Source organism: Dermacentor variabilis, unplaced genomic scaffold (genome assembly GCF_050947875.1).
Source record: "Dermacentor variabilis isolate Ectoservices unplaced genomic scaffold, ASM5094787v1 scaffold_22, whole genome shotgun sequence".
Lineage (NCBI taxonomy): Eukaryota > Metazoa > Arthropoda > Arachnida > Ixodida > Ixodidae > Dermacentor > Dermacentor variabilis.
Window position 1 is genome coordinate 696,692 of NW_027460390.1, and position 25,184 is coordinate 721,875.

General features: G+C 43.4%; 1 protein-coding gene and 1 long non-coding RNA gene across 2 annotated transcripts; both read right to left on the minus strand.

The window, feature by feature from the left end:
* Positions 1-849: 849 nt before the first annotated feature.
* Positions 850-5,888, minus strand: LOC142568593 (uncharacterized; the record flags this gene model as incomplete). The annotated part of the gene is made up of 3 exons (XM_075678471.1): positions 850-893; positions 2,495-2,573; positions 5,766-5,888. Coding segments are annotated over 3 exons (246 nt in total), but the record flags the coding sequence as incomplete, so codon positions are not given.
* Positions 5,889-18,973: 13,085 nt separating this feature from the next.
* On the minus strand, positions 18,974-20,388 carry LOC142568585 (uncharacterized). The gene is made up of 2 exons (XR_012825476.1): positions 20,149-20,388; positions 18,974-19,734 (listed from the first exon to the last, which is right to left on the minus strand). It is a non-coding gene; the product is annotated as an uncharacterized LOC142568585 (long non-coding RNA).
* Positions 20,389-25,184: the final 4,796 nt, after the last annotated feature.

Here is a 25,184-nt window from a genome sequence, read left to right on the forward strand (position 1 = left end):
CATGTGTCAGCTTAACCTTAGCACCGTTAGCCCTTTCTGAAGCTGAACTTTTCCATAGCTTGCACCTTATTTCTACTGTTTCTCTGGCATAGTCATGACAAATTATTATGGATGTCCCTTTCAGTTTCTTTCAGTCTTGTAGAACACTTTCTTTCTCACGATAATTATAAAATTTCATAATTATGGGCCTAGCCCTTTCTGGTTTTACTTTGACAAGCCGGCGAATTTTTCAGTCGTTTCAATTTCCACATCAAGCATTTCTTTAAACAGTTTATCTACTATGGCTTTCTTTCATTCAATCACTGAGGCCCCTTCGCTTTCTGGAATGCCAAGAAACCAAGAGATTACTGCGCAGACTTCGGTTTTCGTAGTCTGCAAGCTTTCTGGCTTGTTGCGGCTCAATATGTTCCAGATTTTGTTCATTTCCTGGATTACTGTAAGATATCCACTTAATAGTATCTATTTTGCGATCTGAGGCAGCTTGATTGTCTAGAATTGCTTGCAGCCTTTGAGCATTCATTAGCCCAGGGTTTTCCTCAAGAGACGTGAAATCACAGAACAACACTGGTAAAGAATAAAGCATCTGCCAGGGCATGGCACTACTAAGAAAAATTGGTCATCACTTTTAAAACGCGAAATTTGGGCAGCAACCAACCTACCTGCATAGGCGTAAGCAGAGCCTTAGCGATGTTGATCGACAGATGTGTGCCGCGCCATCTGGAGAAATTGTTGTCGCGCTGCTCCTTTAGTAGCTCCGTCGTCGATGACGTCACACGCTGCGATTGGCGGTCCACCAGTAAATAGCTTGCTGTCATGTCAATCTGTGCACATTCCAGAAAAAAAGCTGGTTCAAAGCAGCACGTTGATGCAAACGTAGCATTCCACAGCAAAACCTGCATAGGCATAAGCAGAGCCTTAGTCATGTTGTTCGACAGATGTGTACCGTGCCAGAAGGCACGGCATGCACATATTAAGAGAAGACTGGTTTCGATGGGTGAAAATTGACTAAAAAGTCTTCTCTTTTTTTTTTTTTTCGTGAACTGTATGGTCTCAAGAATACAATATATTTCCGAAATTTTACAGCTAGAAATTTCAAATTTCTTGAGTTATCAGATTCTAAAGTTAGTTTCCTGACTGTTTTTGCTCACCAAAGTGCCTCAGAAACAGTTGTATTCAACACTGCACTGAGCGAGGACCATGCTAATGTAGCGCGGCCATTTTGGTCACGTTCAAAAGATACGTGCTTCTACAAGCCCTTTTTTGTGGAAAAACATTTCTATGTCCCCCGACAGTGACGTCATGACGCCTCAAACGTACTAAATACATGGGTTCCATTGGTGGAATCGCGTCACGTGGGGCGAGTTTGCCTTCATATTGAACGCCAGGGAATTTGCTATACAAAGGTGCATGCATCGTTCGCCATCTTGCTCGGAGCAGAATTGCCAGAGTTAGTTTGGTGCAATGTTTGGCGGTCATCAGAAGTTCAGGACGGCACATCTCTTCTGAAAGAAACGCAGGTGTCGACCAAATGCACACGACCTGCCACCGGAGACATCTGCCGTAACCGAGAACACCGAAGCTGTGGCCGGTGCCAGCGCCATCACTGATTTGCTGTGGTTGACTACCATACACTCGACCACTGATGTGACAAGAACAATGTGCGTCAACATTCTGCTGCTTTCGTATGCCAAAGAAGCAGCAATTGAGTGTCATGCAAATGAAGTACAGCAAAATATTTCATAGATGTCTGCCACATATCAGAAGCAGTCCCTTTTGGGACATGCAAAAGCAGTTGCAGTAACCGGAATGGCAGTTCACCATCCTAAGCCTAATGGTGGTGAACGTCTGAACAGTGCAGTCTGCAGTGGTTGTGTCAGCATCACCAAACGAAATCAGGAATATGGCATTGCAGGGAAACTTTTCCTGAATTGTCATGACCATGGAGAAGTGAAGGCAGGAATGTGGTGCACGGTCCGTTTAAAGTTAACGTGCTCGCTGCTCGTGCTGCAATTACACACAATGCACAAGTGACCCTTAATTACATTTTTTTTACTTCAAATATCTCGTTATGAGGCATGCATAAGAAGACATTTCAAGAAGTAAGGCTGGCCCTGGTGAGAGGGATCCAATATCTGGCCACAGGACACCTTCTGACGACAGATACCACTTAAACAACTGGGCACTGAAAGGCAGTGCTACCGAAATGTATGAATAGAGTTAAGGAAGGCGAGCAAGCGGGGCTTGAGTGCTAACTTCGCCCATTAGATGATGGCAGTCATACAGTGGTGTGTCCTGAAGCACCGGAGGCAACCCTGCAAACACCGTATTGTAATTATTTTAACATTGTTTCTATTAAGCCCTAAGTCAATCGGTGACCTAAAACTTTTCTTGGACCAGACCCCCCTGAAATTTATTTATTTGTTCTTTTTTTTTTTATTTACTAAAGGACGCTTGTCAGTCACCGCAGAAATTTGTCCGAGTAAAGAGGGTTCACTGTATTTGGAGCATTTGGCCGCATGTGCATCAGAAAGGGGGAACCGTGTACCAACAACCTGTGCATCTAGGATCACTGACTAGTTCTCCCTTGTAAGACCAAGATCTGGGATTCTAGTGCCCATGTCCGTTTTGTGGTGAGGCTCTACTTCACCTTCCATCCAGCCTGCCCCAATTTTTTGCCTGCAAATGCAACCATATTGCAACCATAAGCAGATAAATCCAGCCTCTCTCAAAGCTACCACAAGTGTTACAGGCAAGTGCATGCGCACTGTGATTCACTCTACTCTGATTTGAACTTAAGTAATAGAGGAACCATCACAGTTCGGGAAGTGGTTAACCAGGGGTCACTTGTCATACATTCGTGCAGGAACTGTCACTGAAGACTTCACAGGCTATGTGCTTGACTTCATTGTTTTGTCAAATTTCAGTTTGGGATGCCAGCTTGGCCCCAAGGAAGGCAACCTAAGGCACGTGTGGTGGTGAGCCAGCCACAGATGCCAAAAAGGCAGTTCAAGTAAGCCTGACCAAATGGAAGTTGAGTCAGCACAAATGTTCTTCAGCCGCTCATTGCAAATGCATGGACTTCGCTTCACGACTATGCTGCGCGATTTCGATGGTGACGAATTTAATAGGTTGCAGGAAGCAGAAGTTTATATAGAATTATATTGCTCATGGTGCATAAGCTCATGGGCATTGCCCTTCGGTACCTCCTGCAGAGACAAAAGTAGAAGACAAGCCAAGTCTTGGCAGAAAGGGAAAACTTACAGGGCAGCTCCTCACAAAGCTCACAATCTACTATGGCTGGGCTCTGAAAGCGCACCAAAGCGACATTGAAGGAATGCAGAAAGCTATCTGGGCCACTTTCTACCACACAGTTTCCGCACACACAAACCCAAGGCATGAAAATTGCCCAAATAGTGACGAGTCTTGGTGCAAGTACAACAAGGCTATCGAGAAGCAGGGAAGCCCACCAAAACATTGCCATAACCTACCAAAGTATGCAGCCAATGCCTTGCTGCCTGTATTCACACACCTCTCCGACAGAAAGTTGCTCAAACATTGTCAGCTAGGCAAAGCCCAAATAAAAGCCTCCACTCTACCATTTGGTCTCTGGTCTACAAAAAAAAAAAAGATTTCAATAAGTAAGTAAACCAGATAAACAATCAAGATTTCCCTTTACTGTCAAAGCTGCCATGGCCAAAGCCATCGCAAGCTTCAATGCAGGCAAGGCAAGCAACTGAAGCAATCCTGAAAGAACTAAACCGAAGCTGCATTACCCTTGAAAGATCCACAGAGAAGAACCAGCACTGGCTAGTGACATTTGAGAGGAATCAAATGCATGCTGAAACATTCCAATATGCCATGAAAAGAAATCACAGAACAGAAACCGATGAAGATTATATGCCTGATAGATCCTAGGATCAGTCATGCAAAGTTATGCCTTTTTATTATGGAATATAAATTTTTCACATGTTTTTACGCTTGCTTCATTGTCCTCCCAAAACAAGTTTTTTCATCACGTCGTGGAATATTGGCCACAATATGTTTGGATCTAGTGGTCGGATTTTAATGATTCTTGCTTCATTTAAAAGCTTATACTCTGGTTAGTGCACAAAAGCCAAAAAATCTTATATTTAAGCACACCTCTGAGTGTGTGAGCAGTAAAAATTTGTTAACAAGCTAGGTTTAAAAAAGTATTGGTAAACCTAAAATTATGATTATGGTTTTCTTGTGCTCTCTAATGCAAATTTTTGATAGGAAAATTGTAAAAAATATTTGTAAGAAATTCAGAATCCTAATATCTATTTGTAGTAGGGAAAATCTTATTGCACATTTGTTTTTAGTGTGCAAAAATACATTGTGGGTAATAGTTTCACCCAGAAATACTGAAAACGAAAAAAAAGAAAAGAATTCCAAACCAGTGTCATTCCGGGATACTTTTAAAGCCCTAAAAGGTTTCAGCTAACCACTGTTGAAGAAATTTGTTGTGAAGAAAATTACGATTAGGGCTGCTTCATAATTCTGCGGTTTTATGAATTCAGTTATAAGCAAAATTTATTTTGCACAGTTGTTGTAAGCTTAATATGTTTGCATCTGAGGATTTTTTGCATGCAGTCTATGAAGCAAGTTATAAGCTGTGGCAGTCATGGAAACTGACCATTTGTGCAATAAAAAGGATCCACCTATGATAAACTCAAAATCACAATGACGTGTTATTGGAATGGCTGTGATAATAGAATGCTTAAAACAAGTGATCATTTTTTAGTGTTACAGGATTTTTAAAAATAGCCTGTGGCAGATGCTAACTCTAGTCCATGAGCTGGATTATTCAGAGACAGACATTACTTGAACGAGAAATTGAAACACATATTCAACGAAATAAAAAAAATTAAAGTCTTAAATAATTTACGGCATATATTTCAATTTACGAATTGTAGCCAGTGGGTTCGCAAGGCATATTCACTTAGAGTAAATTTTCAGAATGACTAGGGTGGTTGCTTGGGCTAGTTGGTAATTCATGATCAAAAATAACGTACAGCGCAAAGGACCAGGACAGCGATAGACGACATACACAGCGCTGTGTATGTCACAGCGCTGTGTATGTCGTCTATCGCTGTCCTGGTCCTTTGCGCTGTACGTTATTTTTTGTTCAGAATGACACCAGGGTGCGATGCAATACATGGGCATTCCACTTACTTTTCGGCTTCAACGCATAAAGTAGAGCTTTGTTAGAAAAGTAGAATGGTGCATTTTTACCGATAGTTGAAAGGCGCATATCTTGAAGCCCATGGAATCCTCGAGGTTCGTTACAAGTGGATATGCCTTACAAGCTCACCGGCTACAATTCGTAAATTTCATTATGTCTCATAAATTAATTAGTTACTTAGTGAATTTTTTTCAATTATTTGATTTTTTTGATTTATTGTGCAAGTAGTGTCCGCCCCTTTGAATAATCAAGCTTCAGGACTAGAATTATGCTATCTGCCACAGGTAATTTTTGAAAATTTTGTAGAACTTGCAAATTATTACCCTGTGGATGACCCATACTCCACGATAATTCAAGGTCACTGTTTACATAATTGGAGGAGGCTGTGTGATCAAGTCTGGGATTGTGTATTTGTTCCGTTTGGCATCGTATCTGACACTGGTGCTCCCACTACATGAATATCTAGTATCATTGGCTCGTTTTCTCTTTTGATTACTAGGTCATGGATATGTGTATTGTGGGATGTTTTCAAATGTGGCTTTCGTATCACTTGTCACCCCACTTCCGAGATTCTTTTCTTCAGATGTCTCAAGATGTCATGTCTTGTTATCCGAGTATGGTGTGTCTGGTGATGTCTCTGAAGGATGTGACCCAGGGACTCATCTGAATCGCAGCTAGCTCTGCAACGTTTTCAGACTTTTTCCCTCTTGAGGCGGGTGAAGTTTGGCATGGCTCCGATGTGAAATTTTACCAAGTCGGTGAACTCCCTTCCTTTAAGAAACGTCATTGCCTCCTGTAGCCAGGTTGTTGATACCTTTGCATTCTTGCGTTCTACCAATGTTCTCTCATCAAATGATTTAGGTAGCATAGATCCCCAAAATTACAGGGAATTTTCTGACACTATAACTTGATTTTTGTAGTAGCATAGTTTGTCAGCCTGATCCCTCGCATCTGTGATAGACTTCTTTGTAGTTGCATAAACACAGGCTGAGCTAGTAGAGTCAGCTAGTTTGGCATATCACTTGAGCCTCAGAGCTGGGAGCTCAGAGCTCAGTCCAGAAACATTGTATGCCCAGACCTCCGTTATCTATAGATGCTTAGAAGAAACCCATTGGCACGTCCTGGGGAAAGGTCAAACATCTTTTTACCACTGATTTAACTACTCTTTCGAATGTTAAGTGTTTTTGAAGATATAGGGCCCAATTTCAAATGACTCATCAAATGCTGCAACAGGTGGAAGTGCCAAATGGCCAGTCTCTGCTGTGGCTTGAACAAAACTTTGAAGAGCCGCTCTAGGAGAGTCATTAGCTCTTCACTTATTGAACCTTGAATTCTTCCAGTTGTTGAAAACGCCACTCCAAGGTATCTGCAAGTGGTTGACAGCCATGGCACACTTGATTTATTTAAAAATAAAATTAAATTATGGGGTTTTACGTGCCAAAACCACTTTCTGATTATGAGGCACGTCGTAGTGGGGGACTCCGGAAATTTCGACCATCTGGGGTTCTTTAACGTGCACCTAAATCTAAGTGCATGGGTGTTTTCGCATTTCGCCCCCATCGAAATGCGGCTGCCGTGGCCGGAATTCGATCCCGCGACCGCATGCTCAGCAGCCTAACACCATAGCCAAGGCTTGATTTCTTCTCCAAGCAATTTGAATATGATATTATCACAGATTTTTAATTTATGATCTCTACCCGATGGCAGGATCACCAGTGTAGAAGATTTGGTAGCATTTGCCTTCATTCTCCTTCCAAACAAGGAGTTTTCAAGTCACTTCAGGTGATCTTTAATGTAATTTAACTGATTCTGCAGTCAGAACAAGATTTTCAGTGAAAGCCATTGCAGAAACTTTTAGAAAACCGCTGCAAAATGCACATTCGGGATAAGGCCTTTCAAGAAGTTCATTGATTACTAGATTGAAGAGAAGAGGACTGAGAAGGTCACCCTGGTGAACTCCAGCAGCTGGATTCACCAGTAGTGTTTTATCCTCAAACATAAGAATGGTCAAAGAGGTCTCATAGAAGTTCTTCACATAGGAGATGAAGTCCTCTGCCACACCTTTTCGCCGCAGCCCCAGAATTGTAGCGCAATGTGCAATTGTATCGAAAGCTTTGACTATCAGCCGTGGCCACTGAGAGCAGTTTCAATGAGCGACGAGTCTCGTTTATTATTGTTGCCAACAAGATGTTTTTGGCACATCCGTCGGAGGGAATAAAAGCCTGTCGTCTCTCATCTAGCACCGTATTTACACGATTGTAAGTCGACTCGAATGTAAGCCGACCCCCCTATATCGCTTGACCGGAAAAAAAAAAACCCGAGGGCGCATTCGATAACGAAAATTTATTAGTAGCTGACATGGTCATTGGACTACTCGTCTTCACTAGTGCTGCCATCGTCATCGTTGCTGCGGTCCCACAGCGCGTCGTGGTCCAGCGAAATTTCAAATTTGGCAAACAACCGCACCAGGACATCTTGCAGAACAGCAGCCCACGCCAAATGCACCCAACCACACACAGCCGTCAGGGAGGCTCTTTTGACAGGTCCGGTTGGCGTAATTTCGCAGTCTTCTGCCGCCAGCCACTCGTTGTACTCACGGCGGAGCAGAGCCTTAAAATTAAGGCGGAGGTCCGGGCTTATTTCATGACCACGTCGCACTTCACTGGCAGGGACCGATCATGCATTTCAGCGACGTACGCCGCAAGCTTAGCCTACAGCTCAGGAAAGCGTCCATACTTCGGCACGTGGGAAATTTCTCACTTGCCGTCACACAGGTGAAAATTTCGCTTCGCTGCAGTCGCCACTCTCGCACCACCCGTTTAGAAACATCGAAATTGCGGCCCACTGCGCAGTGATTTGTTTCTTCGGCGTAAAGGATGGCAGCCCTCTTGAACGCTGCTGTGAACGAGTGCCGAAAGATTAGTGGGCCTGCAGCACTCATGACGACTGGGGAAGCGTAGAAGTAGCACGTAGCCGAAGTGGAGCGCGTCAAGAAGTTAGTCAAACCAATACCAATGCTTAAAGGGACACTAAAGGTTACTATTAAGTCAACGTGGACTGTTGAAATACCATCACAGAAACCTCGAAACGCTTGTTTCGTGCCAAGGAGAGACTTATTTTAAGAGAAAATGCGTTCTGAAGCGTCCGCGTACCTCTAGCGCAGTTCAAATCGCCCGCCCTCCGATCGAGGAGTACTGACATCATGGTCTCATAGTGACGTTGCGCCATCGGTGAGTAGAACGGCGTCCGCAGACAGCGCTACGGCTTTTCTGCGCAAAACGCGAACGCGCGGCCAGAAACAGAGCCAAGACAGAGCCGACAGCAGAGCGAAAGCGGGAGTATGGTGGCTAGCGGAAGGAGAAACGAATTACGTCCCACATTACGTCCCACGGCTCACGGAGAGTCCGTTTTCGTTAAAATATAGGCTGCGGCGAGCTCGCAGTGTGGTCGGCGTGGTCTATGAGAAGCGACGAGCCTTTTCGCACTCGCAACAGGGCATAAAAATGTGCGAATCGACGCAAAACTCGGCCTAGAAACGTGCTTCGCCACAGCCAGGGCTCAATACGACCCAAGCTGGCACGACCCAGATGTCGTTTCCCGCACCGCCACCAGGCGCCGCTACTATACCTCAAACTCCAGCGCAAGACGCCCATAAGCTGGTACTTCATTCTATGACGCTAACTTCGACGCTCGTCGCAATGGACACTGACACCGACAGATTGGCTCGCGATGGTGGGCTCAACTTCAGCGATTTGAGCACCGACGAGCGCGACCTGCTGCTGAGGGCTCGCACTGCCGGCGTCGTTGCGTACTACGACGGCGGCCTCGACACCGACTCTCCGGAGCGGGAAAGCAACGAGGGCTTCCCACGACATCACATGGACGTGACATTCTCGCTGCTTGTTCCAAATGAAAGTTTCGCGAGCCAGTAGAACCCTCACAGCACGACGCGATAACGAAACTACTGAAACTCCAAAGCGTGCGCGGCGCAGAGTCGAGTGAAAACGAAACCTTTCGAACACCCATATTACTGAAGGGCAACGTCAAAATGTTATTTTTTCTTAGAATCGAATAGACGTAGACAAGTAGCATTTTTTTCCGTCTTATAATCGAATGAAATGATATTTTTAATACGAGTAGTTGAGTATTAGTAACACAAATTATGAGGAGTCCTTTCGTCATTGGGCTAGTACCGGAATGTCGCTGGGGGGTCTCAAATCGTGTCATGCATTTACCTCAATTTCTCGGTTACTAAAGCTCTGTTCGCGATTATATTGACGCCTTAGACGTTCTAGAACATTGCTCTACCACTTTAACTTGAGTTTCTGGTAACCTTTAGTGTCCCTTTAAACAGAGAAAGAGAAACACGCGAGCGGTGTCTGCTCTTCCATGAACTACCGATACTCCCCGCAAGCGCCGCCGTTCTGAGGGTGCCGCCGCAAATGGGAACAGCGGCGCTTTTATCAACTATCGACACCCCCCCCCATGAGTGTTGCATGCACTGTAAGCCATAGAGTTTCCTACAAAATTAATTCTTGTAGGAAACTATATGCTGTAAGCCTCTCAAAAATGTTGAAAAACCCTTCCGAAAAGCGAACAAACACGCGGAATAGCTAAAAGATACCGGTAGGGCCATGGAGCAAACATAAAATTGTAGCTACCTTGTAGCTCTCGTTGGTATGGCTTTTTTTGGCGGGGCCATGTTTTGGTTTCGATTGTAAGTCGACCCCCCAACTTCAGACTTTCAAATTTTAAAAAAGGGGTCGACTTACAATCGTGTAAATAGGGAAACTCAATGTCTGCCAACAACCACCTGAAGTAGATCTTGTGCCCAAGCCTCACCAATACATGTGATTTAGTTATTGGACCTGTGCTCAGAAGCCATCGAGGCCCCCAGTTAACTGAATATTGTTCTAGCCTGGCACAAAAAAAGAGGCGACCTCTTCAAATGCATAAATTCAGTGGGACTGTCAAAATCATCATTGGTACTTTCCTCAGTCGCTTTGCAGAGAAACCTTCTGGTCCTGAAGCTTGCAAGCATTGAAGTTTTAATATCCAAAGCTGTGATCAATGTCTGTGGGTTGATGGTCACAGCAGGTTTTGGAACATTGGCGTTTACCTATGCAGGGGCAGCTGTCTATCAAATGCTGCCACTCCACAAAGAAAGATTGAGGATCCTGAACTGCTGAGGTAGCTTGACCATCGAGGACCACCCTGGCACACTGAGATTATTTCTTGCAGTAGAGTTCTTGCATTTCTGCACACTCTCTTTCGTTTTCGAATGCTCTCTCCAAGTGGCCATTTAGGTGCTCTCGATGTCAGTGCTCTATCATCAGCAAACACTTCTCTCAGATAAGCATTAAGCGTAGATGAAATATCCTGGTCCTCCAAGAAGCACTTGGCAATTTCCCGCAGGTGGACAGCTTGGTATGAATGAGGAGGTGGTTAACTTGTAAGGTTGCAAAATTCATCCATTACTTTCTGCCTTAGGTCCCCCTCTTTTTGATTTCTATCATGGATAACCTCTCCAGGCTCACTCCCATCATGCTGCTGACTTCCATGGGGTGCAGCTGTTTCCAATCTTGTTTGGGTTTCACGTGAAAGTACCAGGTTTCTGTATGCCAGCAATCTTTGGTGAGACTTGATTGTGTCGAATGTTCGATTCTGGACTCTTATTGTGATAAGTTGGTTCTCGTTATAGATATGTGCGAGCACCTCAGACTTATATGTGGCCATCAGGTAGTTTTCTTTTTTCCCTACCTTGTCTTGGTTCATGTAGTATCGAAAGTTGACATTGTAGGCCTCTAAGTGATGGTGCCTTCGATGCTGGCTCAACCCGATTTTAGTCATAAAGGCTTCTCCGCTCACCAAACAAACTTCACGACTTCTTGGCTCTGTGGTGCTCTCTTTTTCTGCCACTACCATGTCTACCAAGGCGGAATTTTCAAGGCAGCTTTCCACTGCCTCAGCCCCTTCCATTGCACCTTGATGGCTGCCAGAGATTTCTGCATCATTGAGGGATCCCACACAGCATGCAGGGGAATCGATCTCACTGTCCAAGGAGGACAATAGGCTAGACGGGAAGTGAATCAGCCATCGACCTCTTGGCATGGCCCCCATACTAGTCCAGGCTGATCCATGGTGGTTACCAACAGGTAATCTGCGTGCAGTCACTGCTATGGTCTCATCTGGTGCTGGCGAGTCGGAGGTGGCTGAAGGTTGAGCACTGCTATCTTGCCTGCTCAGGACGTCTGTGTCAGTGCTAGAGTTGAAGCCACACTCCACCGTTGAAGCCACACAATTGGGTGTTTGGTTCGACTATTCCATTATGTGAGAATGCTCACCTGAATGTATGCTCTCATTAGGTTGCTGTTCCTCTTAAGCACTATCAGCACTTCTCGTCCAGTCACCAGGACAGTTCAATTCAGACACCTCTACTGAGATTGCTACTGGTTGTTTATGTTTCATCCGAGTCTTAGGAAGACTCGAGCCACGTTTCGTGTCCAATTCTCTTAGGCACGTGTCGCACAGGAACCTTGTGCCTACCAGAGGGTTCGCAGCCCTGCCAGTCTCGCCACTGTGCACCTGGAAGTGCACATCACATTCAATGCTTGGTGCTGCTGCCACTCGGTGGCGTCTTTCTTTTGGATTTCTTTCCAACATTTTGCCAAGCGACAAAGCTCAGAAAAACTCCTCGCCTGTTCGCCTTTCTTGTTGCACTGAACCTGTTGAGTTAGGTAAATAATCTTGGCCAAGGAAGTGGTGGTTGGGGGGACCATAAGCAAGTGAGAGTGGAACTTTTGTACTTATGTCGTGACTTACTTCCATGCTGCGCATGAAAGTACAGTGACAACTGCTTATTTTAGCCCATGGCATGAATAGACTACAGTACCACTAGCATCACTGTGTCTTACTGAACAAAGTGTACAAATTTGAAGAAGTGGAAAAAGAATACTGCTTTTGTGTGCTCCTTATGTGATTGTAAATATAAAAACTTGGCTTCACTCTTCTATTTATGACTCTGACATCATCCCTGCCTACATTTTGCAAACAAATTGCAACGACCATAGTGGTAGTGTAACACTAGCAAAAAAAGCCTGCAATCTCAAAAAGACATGGGCATTCACAAGCATGAGAGTGTATGGTGCACACTTCAGTTTTATGGGTCTTACTTTTAAGACATGTTTGTAGATGGTAGACGTGTTAATTCCTGTATAAAATTTTATAATTTTTACACAGCCGTTGGTGAAGAAACTGGTGATTTTAGTCGGTCAGGTATAAACTTGGTCAATTAAACTGCCGGTAATAAGATAAGTAACTGTGAACAGCTCTTGACTACGATTTTTAAGTTTTCTTTATGACTTGTTACACTGTGAACACAGCTGCAGGAGGACTCAGTTTCTGTGGTTGACTTAGCTTTTGTATCCAGCTTACTAATTTCTGAATTTAGCATTGGAGAAGGTATCCCGTAATACAAGATCATCTAGCTGTCTCTAACCTATGCCTAGGCATCACCAAAAGTAGTGGACTAGTGTAGTCTGTTGTCACGTAGATGTAACAGTATGCAAGCCAGTCAATAAGACAAAGCAAGGAAAAACTGCAAAGAGTTTATTGGGTGAACTTGTGCTCTCTAAAGTAAAGTACCAACAGCTCAGTGGCTGTGATAGCAAATGAAATTGTTGGTCATCGAATCAAATGACAGCACTTGCATTTGGCTGCTTTTATGCATGTGTTCATGAATCTTCCAGATGCACTTGCCGTGACCAGGCAGATTACAAAACATGCCAGTCATTTCTGAGCACACGTAAAGACCATGATAGGCCCATCTTTCTGTAAAGAATGACAACATTCAGGAGGCACGTGTTATCTGATACTGTGAGTGTATTCTCGCCTGACTGCAGAAAAGTACTAATAATAACAAAATAGCACAGTCAAGACAAGTAATTGAATGAAATGTGTGTGGCAGTACTCTTCCTCCACTTTCCTGCTTCAAAAAGCATCCCGATGCTGTGGACAGAATGTGACAGCAGTACTGCATTTGTGTAAGCGCACAAGAGAAAGTCCAATAGAAAAAAATTTTTCTTTAGGAGTCCTCTAACGGATTCACTATAAGAAGCTATAATAAAGATAAGAATGACAGCTTGATCAACTTCTTGGAAATAGTGCTGGATAATTTCCTCAGTTGTGGATCAAGTGATGTCATCGCCTTATTATGATGTTAAGGAAGCAAGTGCACATTGTAGGGCACCTTCTATTTTATCTAAAAGAAAATGCACCAAAAATTAAGTTCTTTGTGTAAATGCCAGTGTTACAGTCACCGAATAATAAATTCTGATATGATCAATTATTTAGACACCTTCGTGGTACCACCACTGGGCCCGTAGAGTTATTAACTCAATTTTTGGACGCTATAGAAGCGCAACTTTATAAATGTTCGACTCCACCTGCATGACTGCTTGCTAATTCAGTCATAGAGTCAGGCAGAAAGAGGTATTTTTGCTTTGATACATTGGTAACATGGCCACATGGTAGTCACCAACGCTTTGAAGCCTAGTCAATCTAGTAGTCACATGGCCACTGGAGATTGCCAACAATTTGAAGCCTAGTCAGTCTAGTAGTCGTGAAACCCATCGCAGTAGCTCAGTGGCTATGGTGCTGCGCTGCTGAGCTCAAGGTCCCAGGTTCAATCCTGCCTACAGTGGCCACGTTTAGATGGGGGCTGCTCGCGTACTTAGATATAGGTGCACATCACCTCTTTTTACCATGCCTATAGAAGTTGATAAATTTGACAGACAGTTTTTCTATGCGTTGTTAAACATTTCCGTCAGAATTCTTCTACTTGCAACGTCATGCAGCATCTGAAATTACGACTGAATTTAACTATTTGTCAGATTTGACAATTTTTGGCAGAGCGGGGAGTCTGAAAAAACAGAACTTTGACTGGAGGTATCGTCGAGACTAGCCGCCAGTGCTCTTAGAACTTCTTCAGTGATGATGCAAATGTTTTTATTAGAGGATGGCTCGAAGGCCGATAATGTGGAAATGGACTGGAAGATGGCTGTTGCGCTAGCCTAATTGACAAAGCACCGCATGTGTAATGTCGAAGATGTGAGTTCGGCTCCCACCTTTTACAATTTATCTTTTGCCTGCTCTCATTTTCTCTTACTTCATTAATAAAGCAATTTGCCTCTTCCCCAGGGTTTGAAGTTCATCATTCCACTGCTTATTTCATCTCCCAAGGAAGCTTATATGTGCTGCTAATGGAACAGGCTTACATGAACACTGTATGCAAACCACCAGAATAGTGCAAGTAGGCACACCTCTGTTCTGCGTAATTAAAAAATTAATTCCTACATCATACCTGAACACATAGTATCGACTCATACGCATCTCTAAAGCACACCGACCTCTTCATGGACTAGCACATTGTATTAATCAGCTTCTTTGATTTACTTAATTTCCTATGGTTTGGATGTGCAGTGCGTGCTTCGGTATGTACAGCTGTGACACAAGAAATATAAAAGCCTTAAATATATTTACGTGCATGTGCCAGTGTGATACGGGATATAGAAGTTGTGACATTTGCAGTGCATAAACGTAACCATTGCATTGGATTACACGTTGCATAGGATGAAAGTGCACGAAATTGTATGCAATGTCATTAGTTGTATAGCATTATTTCTATAGCATTTATGTAACCACTCCGCTTCACTTGGACCCCAACATGTGCATAGGATCTTCATCATTATTTCCACATTTTAATTAGTGATAACACATAATTTATTTCCCCTTTGCCATCTCTGGCTTCATTCTGTTTATTCGTATGGTTGTGACCAACAAGAAAAAAACGAGCCCCTCAGATCACTCATTAATAGTGTATGTCCTGCAGCATTTAAACAACCAGTATTCCTTTTTTTTTATTTAAAAGGTGCTACACCTATTTATGTAAACTGTGCATAAAATGCTAGCACAGCCTTTGTTAAAATATAGAAACATTCGGAACCATCACCAGCAGTACCTGACAAATTAAAAACAAATACACAGCTAAGCACCTAAGTTTATTCTAGGTACCCTTATCAGGCCAATGTAACAGTCCACCAAATTAAAACAGTGATACCAATTGTGTTTCCAAAGACCTATAGCTTCACTGAAGTTTGTTTACTCGCTTTTTGATAGAGTTACGAACTATGAAAGAAAAAGTTATCTCCAGCCACCAACTTGGCAATCCAGCTGAACCTGTAATGACAAATATGTGTGGCCATTTTTCACACACTGCAAACATTTCAAATTTTCAAATATTCTACTTTCTTGTATATGTGGAAAGCTGGAATGAACTATCAAGTAGATTGCTCACTCTGTATGTGTTTCTAATTTTGTTGACAGAATGCAGACTTTTTTTTCTAAGCAGATATATTTTTGTCATATACTATTCCTTATCACTTACTTGGATTGCTTTTTTTCTTTCGAGTGTTTGTGCCAGAGCATTGCCAGTCTGTGTGTGCCTATTTTGAGGATAGTGCAAATCCTTTGTATTGCCTCATATCCCCACTTCTTTCTGCACCTAGAAAAAGGTTTGCAGTATTCACAGGTCAGTTAATAAGCGATATCAGAAAAAGATGTTCACACTGTATCTGCTGCTGTAGTACCTTACACAGGCTGTTCATATTGTATTTTTGCCTAACCTTGGCCGAAATGTTTTTGTGCTGTAGGCAGCAAAGGCTGAGCAATGGTGTGGCCCACATTTAGCTTACCTCACAACTACTGCAGCTTGAAGCCTTTATTATTTTATATGTACACTCACATTAAAGGTGCAACTTCAAAAATGAAATTCGAAAGTTTTTTAGAAGTTTCATGTCGTCATAAGCTCCTTTTTCTTTTTCCTTTCTTTCTTTTTTTCCACATCTTACATGACATTGCTATTTGTTCCCGGTATTTTCTTCTGTCTTCCCCTGTTCAGTCATGTTTCAGCTATAAAAATGCATTAATGGCTTCAACTAGAAGAAAAAAAATGTCTTGACACGCCTTTATATTTTGGAAATCTTGTACTGAAATGTTAAATACAAAAATGTTGCTTGTGGACGAGTGGATCTTCCGAATCACATGGTCAAACTGTATGGGCATAGAGATACTACAGAAATATTTTTTAGTGTAAACTGATTCAAAGTTATTTTCTTGCTGCCTTGACTGCCTGAAATAAAACCACAAAATAGTTTTTTCTGTTTCGTTTTAAGTAGCGACCATAGACCAATTGGGTTATGTTGTCTGCACGAAAATTGTTAACATTTCGTATGTTGTATGTTGCAATACTTCTCAACATTTTGTGTTTTTTTTCCCCGATTTTGAATAAACCTCTTTATTATCCTGAGCCAAATTGCACAAAGATCGCTTTCTACATCAAAATGTTGCAGCCGAATATTTATGGCTAGTGCATTTTTAACACAAAAAGTTCATTACCTCTTCAGTTTAAAGTGCTTGTGTATCGTAAACTAGAAGCTAACCCCTGGGAAATTTAAAAAAAAAATTTTTATTAATGAGTTTATTCACCTCCTAAGTTGTGTGCATTTTGTTAACCATACTTTGTTGTGGCAACAGGATGAAAGACGCCTCTGTGACTGTCAAATTCTGAAGATTGGCATAAAATTTTCAAAGGGACCCTGAGACACTTTCTGAACATAGTAAGAAAATGTTGCCAATCTGTTATCAAGGCTCCTGTGAACATGTAAAGCCAATATTATTACACTGCATGCAGCAGGAAATTTACAATCTCGTAGCTGGACCCACAGCAGCTATTGGCTGAATTCGGGATTGCGAGAACATTCTCAGTAACACAATTATTACTCATTTGAACTAAATGAATGAAAGTTAGTTATGTCTGCGATCTCGGAAAGACAGAAAAAAAAAATTATCTTTTCACTGATGATCTACATGCAATAATTGCACATTGCTGCATCTGCTGCATGTGGCCTCCAAGGTGAAAAGTGTAGCATAGGTGCCGTGGCTGTTGTGAGGTGCCGCGGTGAGCTGTCTCACCACTGAGACACTCAACCTTTGTGCTGGGTCACCGGGTCATTGCTCCCTTGCCATGTCCCTTTTGTAGCTTCCAGCACACTAATGGACATGAAATGAGAGAGAAAGCCACTCATCGATCTGATAACTTCGCTTGTGTTTGAAGGATCTGAAAAATTATGCGGCTGGAGATTTGTGAGGTGACATAATTTAATAGTGACGTCATTCCATGATTATTTAGAAAAGTGTTTCAGGGCCCCTTTAAAGGGTAACATAGAATGTAGAAACTGCAGGACGGTGTTCAATTTAGAGAAGAGTCATCCTCTGCTCCTCTTTCTTTAAGGAAAAAGCACACTTCTAAAGCATACAGCTCTTATAAGCAAATGGGGCCTTACAGTGGCTTCTGTGTGTAAGGACGGCCAGTTTGCATATGCATTTCATGTATATGGTCGGGAGAGAATCCTAGGTATGGGAGACTGTGCGTATATTAGCCTGTGTTGCAAAGGGATTGCATTATCATAAATGATGTGAAGTCACACTTATGCATGAGCAGTTCATACAAACTGTATGCCTTGTGCTCAATGAACTATGTTAGTACATATAAATGTGAAGCAGCGACATCATTAATTTGTGAAAAGAGAAGATTTTATGGATGGATTGGATTATTTTTTCCCAGCCAGTAGTGCTATCTAAATTCAAACACCCACCTTTGAGCAGGCAAGTGCCCCATCATTGTAAGAAGCAGTGAAACAAGGTTAAGTATATGTGCCGAAAGCTTATGCAAGCACAGAAGTACGATTTCTTTCAATGTACTGTGCATGCACCATGGCTTAGAGGTGGGCGTGATTGAGCCACCTGCATTACACAAAAGAAAGGATTCAACTACTAATTCACAAGTGTGTGAAAAGAACAAAAAATTTGAAAAATGCCGGTGGACAATCTGAATCCAAAGGCTCTCAAGAAAAGGTGCTTATGCAGTCGCTAAGAAAATGACTGCATGGAACAAACTCTTGTGTACCCTGTGCACTAGGCAACGACGTGCTGCCATTCTACACAATGGCCTAGAAATATTAATGTATGCTTGTGCAAAAATACGCAATTAGTACAGATTGGGAATCCTGTGAAATGATAAAGTGCAAGCTAGCGAATATCGCAGTGTACGGAGGTGCCAGCTTCTGCACTCTTGCAACTTTTACTCTCTTGTTGTAGGACTACACTTGACTGTGATGGATGTTTCATATTGTGACTGGCCATCAGTTGCTGGTGGGGTGCAATTGCTGTTCACAGATGGCTTTTTTTTTCTTTGAGCAACAGATTTGTGAGCAATAATTTGCTCACAAATGCTTTTCTAATTGCTTACGAGACACAAGGTTGCTGCAAGCATATTAATATCTACTCTGCCTTGTACACTGCATGCTCAGTGTATTTTTGCTGCTTGAGACTGACTAGCAGCACACAAATGCTCTTGCAGTATACCTATGATTTGGAGACAATTTATCCAGACAGTATTCAAGAGGAAGGACCATAGCTATTATAAAATGTCAGTATATTTTCATACAGCTGTGAGGGCACATCTTCCTGTAGCCTTCACTAGTACGAACAGCCCTACACCAAAGGCAAAATTAGTACTGTCCCACTACTGTAAGCTGTAAACTTTAAATGGGAAACTGCAAGAAATAGCCAATTGGCAACTTGGTCATGACTATTTATGAGATTACCTCTTCTTGTGTGGAAATCCTGAGGTTTGGCAGACATGACAGACAATACATGACGAAAGCGATTTATTGCAGGGAATAACTGGTCCACACGATGTGATGCAACAAACTGGTCAAACAAAATGAATCATAGCATGCTTGGCAAACAGATCACTCGGGCAAGTCAAATGTAAAAGAAAAAGCTTCCAGCCTATCACCTTCGAAAAGCACAGCAACAAAAACAACACCACAACTGTTCACACACAATTTCATGACGAGTGACAGGCAGTGGGTTTGCCTCTTCGAGCCGAACATCGTAGCATGATGGCAGTCCCTGTGCAGTCAGTTATTCTATGCACAGCCCATGCCGCGCACACAACTCGTCCAAAAAGCTGCTCGACTCCAGTTCGCATTGAACTGCCTTGTCAACGCGTTCCACCAGCAAAGCAGGACGGCACACTCGATCAGTACGCTCCACCTCGCTGCTGACGCAGTCCGTCGCGTCGTTGTTGTCAATTTCGCCATCGCAGCCTGGGGCAGCCTCTCTCAACGTTGTATCTATGCTAGAAACGTCGTCCGCGTGGCGGTCCAGCTCGCGCCGTACAATGGAGTCTTCACTACGGCGCTGGTCCTTGCCGGAAGCCCTCATATTTGCGCACTTCGATGTCTGTAGCGGGTTCGTGCAGGTTCCTGGACGCCGCGGAGATTGCTAGGCGCTGGGGATCGACGAAAGGCGGCACGATTTTTAAAAAAATTGGCACTCTAGAAGACTCTCGCTGCAGATGTCGGCCACAGAAGATGCGCAGGTATCCCAGCGTCCTCGGAATGGAACTATATGATGGAACGGTGAGGAGTTGGGAGGGTGAGGGGAGGAGTGAGAAAGAGGGACAAGACGTGCATATATTGTACGTAATGTGATCGAATGTTTGTCACCTAAAACGTAATTTAGTGACAAAATACTGCACTAATCAGTTCACAAAATTACATGAATTATACTCTTGGAAAGAGCACCTCCTTAAAGTGGCACGCATATGAAACCCGAAACTTACTGGAATGAGTGCGGTGAAACTTTAGAAACGGACCAAATAAAACCATGCAGATACCACGCAATATGGAAATCGATGTAAGCAAAACTCTCTGTGCTGCTTGCTTTATTGACGATAATTAGCGGTGATGTTGACGGCGAATATTTGATTTCTTCAGCGTTTAGTGCAATACGAGTGCTGAGTTGATGTTAAACGTTACCTTGCGCGCACCACTGCTGTTTGTCCGCGTAGTACACATCACACACAGCGAGACGTGATTGCTCGAGGCGTTGTTGCGCACCATTGTTCATTACCTCCAAGGGGTTTAGCCTTGTCATTGCCTCACATGGCACAACGCATCGTTGCAGAAGTGTTAAACTTTAAAGGTCAAACTACACGAACTCTTGTCGGCGCGCGAAAGCTCGCGCTCGCGCGCCTTGTATTCGCCGCGCCTCGCGAGGCATGATGGTGGTTTGAACTAGAGTGTACTAGAATACGGTTCAGTGGGCTGAGCGGCTGGGGCGGCGCATGCTTTGCAGTGAGGCGCGTGACGACGAAAAATACTGTGGCGGCGCTGCGATCGAAGTGGCTTGAGCCGCATCGAGGTGGTGCCGTTAGAAACTAGTGGCGATATTTCTCGGAAGGGTCATTCATACAACTTCACGCACTGGTATGTGCATTCAGACCGCTCATACGGTATTTACAATTGCATATGACATGTATTTACGCCTTAGGAATGGACGCCTTTGTTTCTCTTCTTTGTTTAATTTTATTTTTATTTTATGCCCCTCGGTGATTGCGCGTGCATTGCGGCCGCAGTGTCGGCTTTCGTTATACTACGCTATTGTACGGTTCACTTTGGAGAACAAATACTTTTCTTGTTCTTCAAGCAGCATGTATCTGTAGTGTGCATTTTTGCGCATAAAGTTTTCCATCAGCAAGTCTTGCGAAACGCAGACGGAAAAACATGTAAACTTACTGTTTGCCGCTTCAAACAAATAAAACATACCTGCCCCATCCGGCGCCATATACTCAGATTTACGGGAAGTATTCTTACAGAAAAAAAAACTGCAGTGCAATATTTCATTCATGTTTCTGTCTTCCTCGCGTAACAGAATGCGGAGTAATTGGTACGGGTTCTTTTACTGCGGTTGGACCTCGGGATTTCGGTAGTCATTATACATGCCAGTCTTTGGCCCGTAAGCCATGTGAAATTTTTGGTCTTGCCTTTCCTGTCCTTGCTCTCTCTCTATCTCTTTCTCTCTCTCTCTCTCGGCCCAATTCATGCTTAACAACAAAAGAAGAAGAAGAAAACAGCGGCACGGTCGCCTAATTAGTGGCTACGTAGTAGATACGGCGTTGCGCTGCTAAACTCGAGCTCACGGGTTCAAACCAGGTCGCGGAATTCGATGGGAACCAAATGTAAAAACACTTGTGTGCACGTTGAAGAACCCCAGGTGGTGAGAACTGAAACGGTGCCTCATAATCATACCGCCAGGCGTGAAACGCCAGAATTTGTTTAATTAAAAAAACGGAGAGAGGATAGCTGCGTTCTTCGGCTTTTTTCTAGGGGTGTAAACGAAAGAAATTATTTTCGAGTCTGACTCCTGAGAAAAATGTTACGCTTATCTTATATTTCATACCTAAATGTAATGCCGTTCCCAACTGTACGTCCGCTCAACTAAGCAGCTTCTGTATTATAAACGACTGCTTCCAGTTATCCAGCGCACTATATATATATCCCAATGGGCATTTCAACTCCTCTGGACGTCTACTGGACTACCGATTCTGGATATCTCGGTCATCCATAGGACGTCCGCAGATCGCCTAAGGGCGTACGGCGGACATCCACAGGACTACCAGGCGCATACTAATTGGCAGTCCGAGGGGTGTCCTGCGTATGTCTAGAACGGATATACGGATGTTCCACGGACGCAAGAATTTGTTTATGTTTTCATTGCTAAACGTCCGTCAGACATCCGTACGACGAACCGTGGACCATTAAGGGATGTCTGCAAGATGTTCATTTTTATTTAAATGGGCTGAATAGCGCAGTTAGCGTAAACATTGGCCTTCTGTAGAATCTGCAGTGCTGCAAAGATGATGCAGTACTGACATGTACTAATGAAAATACAACTTGCACCCATGGAACGCAGATTCCAAAGCAAGCTAAGTTTACATAAAATGGAGAGACAATCACTTTCACATATATTTTTTATTCATTTTGATTACAAAAGCTCGATTTAATACAGAGAGCCGCTAGTAATGCAAGTGTTACAAGTATTCAAACACAGAATTGGTCACGAGACAAGACACTGCAAACCTATAAGATTCAGAGACAGAATGCATGTGACAGCCCTGCATTATAATAAATGTCAACAACTTATTACCACAAACTAAGACAAAGGCTCCAGGTGACAGCTTTTACAGCAGTACATTAAAATTTCCAGCCCCCAAGTGCTACAAGAGTAAAATGAGATCACATAATATAAGAACGTCTACTAAGCACCACTATCGGTAATACATATTTAGACACATCAAGGCAGGCAGGACCAGGTGTAGCCCTCAGTGTACTTCAATAGCATGGTACACTTCTTTCACTACAATACACTTATTCTTCACCTTAACATCACGGAACATGAAAAAAAAAAAACCGCAGAATGCCACATGGAATACGAGACACGAAGAGAGCACCGGCATTGACTGTTTCATTAGCGTGAATGAATCGTGAGGTGAGGCTCGTCCAATCCCCGAAAAAAAAGTTGGCAATCAGTACGCTATAACATTTCACTACATTCAGTAATGACTAAGGAACATAAAGGTACTGGAAATCCTCACCTAATGGCGTTTTTCACTGGTCGATTCGGAGCAGGATTTCTTGCTCCGTGGCAACGAATCCGAATTTCACTGGTCGATCTGGAGCGGGTTCGCGCGTTCCACTGGTCGTTTCGGATCAACTCGCTCCGCGCCGGATCGCTCTGACTTGCTCCGCCGCCGAGGCGCGGATTCGGGCGGAAATAGTTCGCGTCACTTCCGGCTTCAAGCGAAATCGGTACCCGGTTGGTGCGCACAACATTGTGTTGCTTCGCAAAATGGCTGCGTTCGGTGCTGCTGCAGCGCTCGCGTTTAGCGACGAGAGCGCGGACGACAGCGATTACGAAGTGACGCAGGTGCTGTACGAAGACTTCTATGCACGTTGTCCATGCACAGTCCCTGCTGGCGCGACATGGAAATGACGGGCTATGCGACTGCCACGGTCAAATTACACACGGGGGACGGCGAGTTTGGTTGCCGTGGAAACGTACAGAACGGAAGTAGGGCATGGTTTTCAGAACCGGTTCGTGCGACGTGTACGCAGACTTCCTGTGTGATCCGCCGCGGAGCGTTTTTGCGCTCCGCTGGCCGATTCGGATTCCTGAAACCCGAGCGCTCGCTCGAGGATTTCGGCGGCCGCTCCAGATCGACCAGTGAAAAACGCCATAAGATATCGCACAGCTGAGACTTAAATTATTTGGACCGTGCCTTTTTTTCAAATTATAGCAATACCTTGGAAACAGCAAATGAATTCAGGCTCATAGAACCTGAATGGCACTGTTGTCCCCACAGAGCTCTCTTACACAGATGGACAAAACATGGGACACATTCACAGATTTTAGACAGAGCAAGCAATCATAAACTACAAGAAAGCTTTAAAGGGGCACCATCGTACGAATAAAGTAATCATTATATTTTATTCACAGCAGCTATATTTTTTGCGTTACAAAGCTGTAGTGACCACATTTACCTCACTCTGCGGAAAATCTTCGGGAACCTCTGGGATTCGCAGCTGCTTCACAGAGCTTGGAGAAGGTTGCGAATCACTTTAATCCGAGTCTGTGTATATAAATTGTGCTCGGCAGCGTCTTTTTTGAACCATGTCAGGGTCACTGCTCAGGTCCGATGTGAACTGACTTTTATTCCGCTTTTTACGTGCATGATCGTATGTGGCTGAACAAGAAATGACAATGCAATGGTCAAGTTTTGACTCTCATTTTGTTCTAAAATATCACCATACCAAAACATGGCTCCCACTAATAACCCTTTTACAGAAATGTCAAACTGTTTTCACGTTGATTACACCGGGTGTGATTTTTTCACCATTGAAGTAAGCTTTTTAGGCTTTGCGTGAGCTGGCCACCAACACTTGTCGTCGGAGATCCAACTTGTAGGAACAACTTCCACTTCTTCAGTTTTGGTGAATTGAACAGTGGCATAACGCATCTGAAGAAAGAACACATGCTCGAACAAGTTCAAAAACTGTGACCAGTAATAAAATCTCAATGTTGTTACCACTATAATGTGGCAAAACACCTCCTATTTTGTACTAGGAAAGATTCACAATAAGTTTACAAACCTGACTGTGAGCTCAAAAATTACCTGACTGCAACAGCCACGCCAAAACAAAAATAAAAATATTGCTTCCATTGAACGAGTTACCAATTTACGAAGCAAAAGACTGCAAACACTATTCTATGAGAATAGTTCGTTTAATGTGAATAGTGTAAACTTACAATCACCTGACATTGCAATACAGTGCGCACATTCTAAAATTTTGCTCCAAATTAGCCTAGGTCTCAAAGCTGCTAATTTTAGGATTTCTTTAGTAATTAGACACCTTGACGGTGGGGTAAAGGCTCAATTATACAGCTGTGCTGTATGTTTAGGCATTTACAAGCCAGTAGTCATGTTTAGGAGATCCCAAAGTATTACTTGTATTAAATACCACATTTACAATCTCACCAGCTAATATAAAAATTTTCAATTTTATCATGTGCGATTATAGAAATTAAATATGCATACATTGTTGCCTGACTCACGAAGTGGAAAGCCATCCGCACCGAATCTCAATCGCCCGCAGTAATCGCGGTCACAGAAAGTGGAGTCTTCTGAAAGTGCGTCATATTATGACGACTCGGGTTTCAGAACGATTTCGTTCACGTTAACACAAGGTACGGTTTCCAACGTTTAATTATCGTTTGCACAAGGACTGCGGAACAACAGATGGACTGGTCGGAGAACACTCCTGCCCGGTGCACGGAGAATGGAGAAGTTGAAAGGATTTCTTCGTCTCCCGCGCCGCTGTCTCTTCATCAAATCTCTTGCAAACTCTCTGCATACTTTGCGCGCACTACAGAGTAGTGCGCGCAAAGTAATGAGTAATAAGTAGCAGCTCCCACCGACGTATGCGACCGCAAGCAATCGCGTACAGCAGCACCT